Source organism: Typopeltis vanoorti, chromosome 22, assembly GCF_054136105.1.
Source record: "Typopeltis vanoorti isolate ZY-2024b chromosome 22, IOZ_Tvanoo_1.0, whole genome shotgun sequence".
NCBI lineage: Eukaryota > Metazoa > Arthropoda > Arachnida > Uropygi > Thelyphonidae > Typopeltis > Typopeltis vanoorti.
In genome coordinates, this window is record NC_143570.1 from 33819021 (window position 1) to 33831055 (window position 12035).

Here is a 12035-nt window from a genome sequence, read left to right on the forward strand (position 1 = left end):
CTCTGCTAACACATTCCTGGATGCTAACAATGTCAAGTTCTTTCCTAATATCCTCGTTTTTAATATGATATTGCCATTGATGCCATCTGTTCACACCTCTAATCTTTCTCAGGACTCTCATATCTGCGGTCTCTAGTCTTTGGTCAAGTGTTTTACTTCTGACCCAGCTCTCAGATCCATAAGTTAAAACTGGTTTGAACACTGTCTTTTATACAGCTAATTTAGTGTTCCGACTAATTTCTCTCTTATTCCATATGAATTTATTCAATTGACTGCCTACCATACCAGCTTTGTTGATTCTGCAGTCAATTTCCATATTTAATTTACCATCTTCAGTAAAAATTGTGCCTAAGTAGCTGAAATGTTTTACTTGTTCTACAGGTACCCCGTTCACAACACAGTTGACATTTTATAGGCAAAGTTGGTAAAGTCCATAGGCACAAATAAGTCTCATTGTCTAATTCCCCATTCTGATATTTGCCCACATCACTCTACTTGAGACTGCCTGCCATTCAAGAAGATTAGCCTCGTATTTTGTGTTGAATACTATGGCTACTCCTTCTTTTCCTTGATTGTCATTTCCTGGATATAACATTTTGTATTTATTGTTCAGAAAGATCTCACCAGTTTTTGTCTTTTTTGTTTCAGTCACCCCTATTATGTCGATCTGGTACTTATCTAATTCCTCAGCTAGCTCCATTTCTTTGCCATTCAGGCTTCTTATGTTGATAGTACCGATCTTTAACTCTGGTGATGTTGAGTTGCGGTGTGCTTTCAGATTTGTTCCAGTAGCTGACTTTTCGCTGTTTGCCCTGGTTCCCTGGCGAAAACAACGGGGGCCTTGTTTAACCAGGTGACGCCCCAGCTGGCATGAAATTTTGTCATGTTGTACCATCATTTTCTATATTGGTTTAAGCCAATAAGAATATAATTTGGTTGGCTAAATCCCAAATTTCCAGCCCATCCTCGTTCGTTCAGTATCCAAGTATGTACCCAACAGGGTGCACCACGAGAAGGTGAGGATTGGACATTAGGTCAGAAGCCCTGGTTGGTTCTCCACATTCCTTTCAAGGCTATGTGGAGGTCTCCTCTCAGTTATACAGCTTTGACCCATAAGCACCCCTAGCTAACAACTAGATTTAATATACCTTTATAGAGTGCAACAGCATGTAGCTTGGTTCCTATACACATGTATCCTTCTGATGATGACTACAGGGGTCGAAACGTCAAGTGTTATTTTATTAATAATTAGTAAAATATTCATTTCAACATGTGTTTTATGTCCCTAAATTCTTAAATATGAATGCTGATCACCGTGTAACCTTAAAAGAAAGAGCTGTAGTACATTAGTACTGTACATGGACTGAAGAATTTTTTTTATAATTTTTTATTTATTTATATTTTTTAAAATTTATTTTGACATAGTCTGGAAACTACTCTACAGACTAAACATGGAAATTTTTCAAGCCACTTCATGCCTTCATTAGTTGAGCCCACTGCCATACTTATTGGAAGCCTGAAGTGGCCTGAAATTCATCTTCCACCTAAAAACAATTACAAATATCTACCCATACAGAGATTCAAACTCCCAACCTGCCAGCAAATATGAAACAATAATGTCAGATCTTGAAAATTTAGTAACACTTAAGTGACAAGTATTCTGCTGTGTGTGTGTGTGTGTGAGAGAGAGAGAGAGAGAGAAAATATGTGTGAGTATGTTTCTGCTGTGGAATACAATAACAAAATTGTTTATTAAATGCTTTTATAATTAATTTTTAGCATATGCTGTTGATTGGTGGTCTTTAGGAATATTAACTTATAGACTCCTAATTGGACCAAAAGCTGATATACCTCCTGGACTTGGCACATATTCTTTTGGTGAGAGAAGTTCTGTGTACGAAAAAAGAGGCTTATTTAGAGGTGAAACAATTGAAAGAAACTATTACTGCTATTTTAATTGTTTATAAAGTTTAATTTTCTTGATTTAAAATTAGAAAAATGTAAGATTGTTATTCACAACAGATTTTCATGTGGATAACTTACATGAAAAATTATTTAATACCATAAATGTTTCACATTTTATAGTCATCCTTAGTATAAAATGATTATAGGAAATACTCATGTCCACACGAGTGTGATGTGTGTGTGAGTATATGTATATATATAGATATATATATATATCTATATATATACATATACTCACACACACATCACACTCGTGTGGTACACACACACACACACACACACACACACAGTTGACCCTTGAACAACGTGGGGGTTAGGGGCACTGACCCCCTACGTTGTTCGAAATTCTGAGTATAATTTTTGACTCCCCAAAACGTAACTACTAATAGCCTACTGTTGCCTCGAAGCCTTTCCGATAACATAATAAACTGTTTATGTTTCTCTAGTTTACTTTATTCTTACAATAAAGTAAGCTAGAGAAAAAAAAATGTTATTAAAGAAAATTATAAGGAAATGAAAATACATTTACAGTACTGTACTGTATTTATCAATACTGTAAGTTTACGTTGTCTGTTTACAAGATGAATCATATGTCTGTCAGTACCTACATCAATATTGTCTTATATGATACAAAACACTGTAGATGTTATACATATTACTACACTAGATTTCAAAAATGGAAAGATAATCTGAAAAATAAATCATTCATATTTATTTATAGGTATAACGTCTGCGTGGTTAGCCTAGTGGCTTTGTGCTTCGCAACCATATGCCTGGGGAAGGAATGTCCTAGGTTTGATTCCCATCGGTAACAAGAGGAGCTTAAGGATCTTCCTCAGCCATAGCCAAGTTAATGGGTCTTGGGTGTGGACAGCAGGGTTTTTCTATCCAGTTTAGCTGGGTTTTTCATCCCTCAAACAGGCAAACCCACCCTATGCACACACAGATACAGTCAGGAATACCTAAGATGATCCCTTCAGCCATAGGTCTGAATTGTTAGCTATGCCGGTCCCAAGCCTGGATAAAAATATGGGGGGGGGGGGATTGAGGTGGTGCCATACCTCCCTGTAAATAGGGGCTCACGGCTGTTGAATCACTATACGAAATAAAATAGGTATTCATGCATTGTTAACAAAGAAGCAGCAATATGATTGCTTTATGGTAGCCTAGGGCAATCGATACAATTGCTTCACAGTTGCCTAGCCTATACACTAATGAATGAATCGTAATTAATTTATCTAATTAATAACAGTGAATTTTATGCAGTTATGATTTAATACTCCATCTTTACGTTTGTTTACATTTCTCTCTATATACGTTCTGTAAGTGTGTGTGCATGTAAGTATTGATAAATTTTAACTTTTTATAATAGATTAGTATATATTTTATGGTAGTAAGTGATAAAATAGACTAGTACCTACATGTATTTTATGCATTCATCAGATACTTAACTTTTTCTTAATTTTTTCGATATTTCTAAGCAAAGCGGTTTGTCTTCAAGTTATTTCAAATTGTCACAAATCTCCAAAAAACTTTCTAATATATTTATTTTAAAAAATGCATATAAGTTGACCCTCACAGTTCAAACCCATGTTCTTCATGCTACTTCCCATCAGGTCAAGTCAAACATATTAATCCTAAAATGGATGTCACTAGAATCAATGATCTGATTTAGCTTTATTTAAATGATAAAAAAAAAAAGAGAATAAACAGTTATCATTCTGCAGACATTGTCTTGAATGAAAAGACTCTACCAATTTCATTTGACTTTCTTTTACTCATTTTTTATAGCTTTTGAAGCCATTCAAAAATGGGCCATCACAAAACAAATTGAAGGTTTCTTATTGGTTTTGTGAGGAAGCAAAAAAAAAAAAAACAACTTGTGCAGTAAGTGATTATAATATAGTTTTAAAGCATCTTTCCGCTACAAATCTCAGAAAGCATCTTGAGCAACACCATGAAGAAGAATTCATTTCACTAATCAGAAAAAATGAGACTTCAGTTTTTTTATTAAAAAAAAGAATTACTCTTGCAAGATGATAAAGCAAAAGAAAATCAGGGTCCAAACACATCATTTAGAAGATCTTGATCGTCCATCAATCAACATTAAAATGGATTCAGAAACATTTAATGATGCATTGTTTGAAATAGTAAATGGAAAACCATTTTTGCAGTAGAAGATAGCGGCCTTTGCAAAATAATGACCCCATTAAAAAGAAACTCAACATTTCAGTGGACTGGAAGAAAATTTCATACTTATTCAATGAAAGGTCGAGACGAAGCGTAAAAGCAAGGGATAGAACAATAAGAGAAAGGGGAGATGCCATTGAGAGAAGGATGAATAAATCTGTTTGGAGTATCATATATTGAGATTTGATGAATTGGGGTATACAGACTCGAGTGGCAGACAAGTGCTTGCCTGATGGATGTCACAATAGAGAGTGTGGCAATAGCAGTAAAGAAGGGTCAAAATTTAGTAAAGATGATAGTATTAGTTAGTGCAAATTCTGTGAGAAGTAGTGTGAATGTGTAACATGGCATTTGAAGTTGATGTTTGGGTAGGGATCCCAGACATCCCGTAAAATATGGGATCGTCCCTTTTTTGGCTAATGTGCCCCATTTCATTCTGAAGAATGAAACGGGATGCATTCATTCTTCAGAAAAGTATTGCAAGAGTGAGCAAGACTGATTGATTAATAAGAATATTGTCAGGTGAGAAGAGCATTACTGTATTAACAATCTATTTTGTATCTATAATAGTAAGCAAAAAACCACTTGAAGGCAACTTAAAATGGCTTAATGAAAATATGCAGCCTAACAATTGGATTTACTATTTGTTTACTTATACTTAGTATAGTGTGTGCATAGTAAACTTTACCATGCACATACTTGGAAAGTTAGAATCATTTTATAAGACTGGCATATGTGATGGATGCGCATACTAAACTTTCACCCTCAGTCATAAGTGTCCTGTATTTTTTTTCCAGTGTATCTGGGATTCCTATGTTTGGGATAGTGCAACAGGTGTCCGAAGAAAGATAGTGAGTGTGTGTTGCTCTGGTAAGATAATGCAGAGTGGAGAAGAAGAGCTTTGATAATGAATGAGATGATAGCAAGAATGTGTAGGAAGAGAGGTCTGGAATATATGGATGCCTGGAGCACATATGAGAATAGAAAAGAGCTGTATGCAAGAAATAGATTACATTTGAATGCAGAAGGATGTAGGCATTTGGAGAGACTGTTGTTTTCCAGAGGAAAGATTACTATAAAAGGAATCAGAGATGATAAAGGTGATATGAAAACTAAAGATAAGGATATCCTAGATGTCTGGATTAATTACTTTGAAAGACTGTTAAACAAAGCAAGCAGTAAAAGAACAGTAGCAGAAAAATTTCAAGAAGAATGCAAACAGGAGTCCATATCAATATCAGAGGTAGATAAAGCTATCACAAACTTGAAATGTGGAGGAGTAGTGAAAGTGAAAGAAGCTAAAAGTGTTAAAGTAAAACAAACGGTTCACTATAGGCAGTTGAAACGCTATGATATTCTCAATATAGGAGGCAAAGAGAAACTTATAGCGCCACTATCTACAGAAAAAATAGAAATTCTGTACTTTGTTACTTTTGACAAACTGTTCAATGTGATATACGAAGCTGACATCGCTATTGGCCAGTGGAAGAACCCGCATGATCAAGGAACTGAATCGTAAGTACAAGAATGTAACTGTAGAGTCGATAGTCACATATTTGAGACTATGTGAACCATGCCAGAAAAAACAAAAAACACTAAAAAAAAGAATTGTAGTTATAAACCTATTCTACACAATGAAATGAATTCTCGATGTTAAGTCGACTTGATCGATATGCAATCCAATCCAGATCATGATATGAAATTTATTTTAGTATATCAAGATCATCTTACAAAATTCATCCTTCTCCAATCCCTACATAGTAAAAGAACTGATGAGATTGTGTATCATCTTCTGGACATATTTACAACTTTTGGGGCACCAAACATTCTTCCCTCTGACAACAGGAGAGAATTTTGCAACCAAATCATAAAGAGTTTATGTAAAATTTGGAATGATATAAAAATAGTCCACAGTAAACCGAGACAGTGAATCACAAGGTTCAGTCAAGCGGGAGAACCAAGATATTAAGAACATGTTGGCAACATGGATGGAAACAACACAACAAAGTGGCCGGAAGGATTATGATTTGTAGAAGCAATGAAAAACAGAGCATATCATGAGGAGAAGATCAAATGTTCACCTTATGAAGCTATGTTTGGTGTTTCTATGAAGCTGGGAATTGCAAACTCTGTTGTTCCACGGAATTTAACTAGCAACATAACCAATGAAGAGGACTTAGAAAAAGTTATAAATATTAATAATGAACACAGAAGTGATATAGAAGATGATCAAGAAAGTGACTACGAACCAACTCTCAATTTGGAATTGTAAGGTAATGATAATACAAATGAAACGTAAAACCTACGTAATGATGGAAGTGGAGACCAAAGTTAAAAATGAAAAAATAGATCCAGGACCATTCTCTAAAATCCCTAATATAACATCTGCGACTATCAGTAGAGCTCAAAAAGTGAAAATGTTTAGAGAGGCTGGCAGAGAAGGACTTGAGAAGCAGGCAAAGAAAATGAAAGCAACTTCCTCTAAAAAGTTCCAAAAACTTACTCTCGGACAAAATGTTAGAATAAAAATACCAGATATTGATAGAGCGAAGATGGATCCAAAATCAATAATAGCCGTTATCACAGACATTAAAGGTGAAGAATTTTATGAACTTGGTACTAAGCTCAGTAAACTAAAAGCATTGTACACAGGAAACCAATTTACCTTGTGCAAAGAAAATTTTTTAAGAATCAAAGAAGTTGAAAAGGAAGAAATAAGTGTACATGAAGTGGTAAAAAAGCTTTTTTTAGTTGGTGGGCAAGGATTCAAAAAATGCAACTGTTCAAAGAAGTGTACCACGAAGATGTGTTTGTGCAAATCAGCCAATTTACTTTGTAACTCCAAATGTCACAACAGTCAACCTTGCTGTAACAAATAAGTTTAATTATGATTTGATAATGTTGAAGGAAATTGTGATTAATAAGTTACTTTTATTTCATGAACATTTTCTTATAATACATTAACTAAATATAGTAAAATAATAAAGCAGTTATGTTTAATATTATTCTGGACATAAATGACTGTTAGAATATTTGAAAACTTACATGTTCAAAGAATAACTAAAAATTAAAACACACACACACTTAAAAAGCACAATCACAGTCGAACAAAAAACGGGCTTTTACCAATTGTGTTGGTAAATGTTGCCATTTACCAATATGGTTTGGTAAAAGCCCGAAATGGAAGCTTTTACAAGCATTTTTCGGACTTTTACCACCTCACTATGGTAAATGCTATGATTTACCAGTACCAATTTTCGGACTTTTACAGTAACATGTATATTGAAAAATTTCCTTTGCATCAATTTTATAAAATCCGTTTAATATCCTAAAAGTTTCTATCAGTTTCCCTCTTTTCTGCCCATTAACTAAACTTTGTAACTGACCTATCCTCACAGAGACATTCTACAGATCTGTCACCAACTTGGTTATTCGTTCCAGAATCTTCTACCATTTCCTGGTTCTCAAGAAACCAGTGGCGGCCCGTGAAGTTTTAAGTGGGGGTGCTGCCTATACAAAATAATTTTTAAAAAATTATTTTTTTCCTAATCAGTAACCAATTTATTAATAAATAAATCTACAGATTTATTTATTAATAAATTGTTTACTAATTAGTAAAAAAAGAATTTTTTTTTAATTATTTTGTATAGGCAGCACCCCTACTTAAAACTTCATGGGCTGCCACTGCAAGAAACACAGGTGACCAAATCTGCGCACAGTCAAGATGCAGCCAATTCATAGCCTTCCAAAGAGGAATAATGAATTCCCTATCTTTACTTGTTAGCATATTTTGCAACATCCAAGTAATCCTTTGAACTAATTTACTAACTTCTATAACTGCCCTCTGAATTTAAACTTTCAGTTCACCATTACTCCCTAAGTCCCTAGCTCATCAGTTTCCTGCAATCTAGTACCATCAATGTGATGCACAGTATGTGGCCCTTTCAACCCAAAGTGCATAAGATCACATTTTGCAACATTAAATTTACAATTTTTATATCTACCCACAATGCCAATTCATTTAAATTATCCTGCTGGATATCTATATCACCTTTATCAACTTCCCCCTTCCTCACATATTACTTCTGAAATCCTTAAAGGCACGTGGCAGTATATTGGTAGCAAGATTATTCACTAGCTGATCTTGAAGCCTCCCAAAGAATTACCATTAAGTCCAGTCCAGTGTATACTATTTAGTATCAATATGTGGAAAAATCATTTTAAAGCTGTACCCTTAAAAAGAAGAAGTGTTAGGTCTTTCTGTGATGTCTGAAGTAACTTTGAGAACGTTACTCATATTGATTGCATGCTGGAAGAGATGGAGAGGAAGTACACCCAGTCTTTACTTTGGAGTGCGAATATACTTTTTGGTCACTTTAGCTTCCAATAAACAAAGCTATCATATTATGCTGTGTGATAACACTTGATGAAAGTATTCTGTCTCTGACCATTGGATATCTGCAAGGCATGGCCTAAGAGAGCTAATTTGAGTTTAAGATATATTCTCCCCCATCCCTTGCTTGCTGTAGAAGAACATATCCCTGTCTTCTCATTCCTGAATTCATTTCTAACTATCTTTAAAGTCATGCGACCTCTAATTTTCTGCATAAGTTCTGGAACCACTTTCAACCATTGGACGTGTCCTTCCCTTTGACCTTCTCGGATTCTACTTGTGTTCAGATCCACAATAAAGAACCAGATCAGAGAAGCTGCCAGTTTCCTTTTGAATTCCCTTAAATACAGATGCCAATACCCCATTTATTATTATGATTATTATTATTTTCCTAACCTCTATGGAGTGACAAGACTCACTGTGGGAGGTCAACACAAAGTCTTTCATACCACTCCTTAAACTCATCCTCAGTCCACTATCCTCTCAGGCAATGCATTCTCCATACAAAATACTTACTTCTTACCCTTTTACTCACCACCTCTTTTTGCAACTTCCAGGAATGGCCTCTTGTCTTTGTTCCTTTTGCTCATTCAACCATATGAAAAATATACTCAGTGTTAATACGATAACAACCCTTCAACAGCTTAAATGTGTCAGTCTTACCCCCCCCCCCTTTGCCTTCTGTCCATCAAACTCTACAGTCTGCACACTCTCAGTCTATCCTCATAATTAATATTGTACAGTCCTGACATCAATTTTATTATCTGTCTCTGCACTATCTCCAAGGTTACTTCATCCCTTTCGAATCCTAGGGACCAGATCTGAGCACAGAAATCCAGATGTGGTCTGATCAAATCTTTATACAATGGGAGCAGCACACCTTTATCTCTCAATGTTCTCCTCAACATTGCTGCAATTCTCCGAGATACCTTCACAACCTATGCAATGTGTCCACAGAACTTCAAATCTCTATTCACAATCGCCCCAAGATCCCTTGCTTCCTCCACTTCTACCAATATAACTCCACCAAGTGAGTACAAACCATCCCATCTGTAGATACCACAGTTTAAAACCTTACATTTAGTTGCATTAAACTAACATTGCCATGCCTTTGCCCACCCTTCCAGCTTATTCAAATCTCCTTGAAGAGTCAAAACATCAGCATTATTACTAATAATCCTCCTAAGCTCCACAAGAATTCTATCAATATGCTGCAAGTAAAAGAAAGAAAGAAAGAATGAATATGAAAGAATAACTCTTCTAAATCCAGATGGCATGAAGGTTACAGATGCAGAAGAGGATGTTCAGTTAATGAGGACCCATTTCATTAAAAGCTATGAACCTGGTGAATGCAACATTGAGCTCACCGTTACCTCTTCACTAGATAAAGAAACACAGGTGTGTGAGGCCGAAGTATTAGAACTGTTGCACAAACTGAATAAGAATTCAGCAATAGGGACTGATGGAATATCAGCACATGTGCTATAAGAGTGTTCATCAGCTGAACTAGCCATTCCTTTGACCAGGATATTTAATGAGTGTCAGAACAGGGAAGATTCCGCAGGAATGGAAGGAATGTATTCCATTGCACAAGGGTGGTGCAAAGACTGATGTATCCAGCTATTGACCAATTAGTATCTCCGGAGTGGTGGTGAAGATTTTGGAAAAATTGGTTAGGGCCTGCATTCAGAAATGGGTTGACAATGAATCTCTACTTTGCAATGAACAACATGGGGTTTACTAAGGGAAGGGCATGTTTTAGCAACGTGCTCACATTCTATAACAATGTTACCATTGAACTAGACAAGGGGAATGGATATACCATGATACTTGGATTTTGCTAAGGCTGTTGACAGAACACAGTATGGTAGAGTTTTGCATAATTTGGAGAAAATTGGTTTGGGTTATACAATATTAGCATGGATAAGAGGATGGCTGGCTGACAGATATCAAAAAGTGGTATACGGGAGATCTGAGTCTGCAAGGTTTAAGGTTTGGGAATCCGAAGCGTTGTTGTCTTGGCTTTTACATCCCCTGAGACACTTTGCAAATGCAGCAGTAGGCGGCCTCCTAGGGGCGATTCCTGGACACTTTCGGGTGACTGACTGGTCTGCTATACTATTCCTCCGTTCCAGGGTTAAGTTTCCTCGCTTGCAATAACTCATCAGATGAAGGCTCCAATTCTTATAGGCCAGAGCCAGGAAACTCGTCGAGTGTGAATCCAGATGTCTGTTTTTTGTCTGGAGGTGATCCTGCCACCCGTCCCAGCAGCATCCTCAGGAAGAAAGTTAAAAGAAAGCTCTGCAAAGACTGTCATCAACCCATTTATTCAAGTTCTCATCATGCTTGTTCTGGCAGGCAAGGAGTTCCCAATCTCAGACACTTCATATGTCAGGTCTGCGATCATGCATTCTCTACTGCAGTTGGCCTTGGCATGCATCACACCTTGAAACATCCAGCTGAAGCCAACGCTGCTATAAGAACAGAGTGCGTCAATGCACGTTGGACTGCCGAAGAAGAAAAGATCCTCGCTACTCATGAGATCGAGTTGACGCTCGAGGGTCATCATTGACTTTCTTTATTTCCTTAAATAAAGAAAGTCAATGATGCTTTATTTAAGGCGTTCCCATTAAGATCCTTGGATGCCATCTAGTGTCATAGACGGAAAGCCAGTTACAAAGCCTTACTTCAAGAATTGGCAGCCCATTCGCCACAGGTAGGAACAGGTAATATCTCCGTATCTCCTGTCCCTGCCTTTCCATCTTCCAGCCACCATCCTGCTGTTGAAGAAGAGGCTTTGATTCTCAGACTGACGTCATCTCTTGATGATTCTCCTCTTCCATAATATAACCATCAAATTCTTAAATATTTCATCCAGACTCACCTTCTGGGAATGGATATCACAGATCAGTTAAATGACTACTCCATGCTGAATTCTCTGAACACTTCATGCCTCGTCAACATCAGCCTACATCTCATTCTACAATGACTTTGTCAAATAGGAAGCAGAGGAAGAGGCCCTATGCAGGCCCTCTATAAAAAAGAATAGAGGGCAATGTGCCAAAACCATCCTTGATGGTGCTTCCCCTCCACCTCTAGCAGACTCACATGATGGTTTTGTCAAATTCTCGAGTACAGTCTTTTCTGCTCCACCTCCACACTTCCCTGATTATGATGACCAACATCATAATCAGGGAAGTGTGGAGGTGGAGGTATTGAGGTCCATTCCTGCTCTTCAAATATACCAACCTGTCTTCATCCAGGAGATTAAAGCAGCTCTTCCATCCAATTTCTCTGCCTCTGGACCTGATGGCTTTCCTGCATCTAGGCTTCGGAAGATGCCGTTGAAGATTCTTCAAGATTTAGTGGACATTCTCCTTTCCAGTAAAGTAATACCACCATACTTATGTGCTTCAAGAACTATCTTCATTCTGAAGAAAGAAACTTCAAGCTGTGCATCAGACTTTAGACCTATTACCATCTCCCC

At 36.7% G+C, this 12035-nt stretch overlaps 1 protein-coding gene across 4 annotated transcripts in view; it reads left to right on the forward strand.

The window, feature by feature from the left end:
- LOC150094292 (protein kinase C-like 3) overlaps positions 1–12035 on the forward strand; it is a 289221-nt gene that overhangs the window by 195668 nt on the left and 81518 nt on the right. For all 4 annotated transcript variants that reach the window (XM_090412158.1, XM_090412160.1, XM_090412159.1 and 1 more), the window contains one exon: positions 1780–1920. In XM_090412158.1, coding sequence (XP_090268284.1) covers positions 1780–1920 — 141 coding nt within the window. The remainder of the gene's footprint in view (positions 1–1779; positions 1921–12035) is intronic.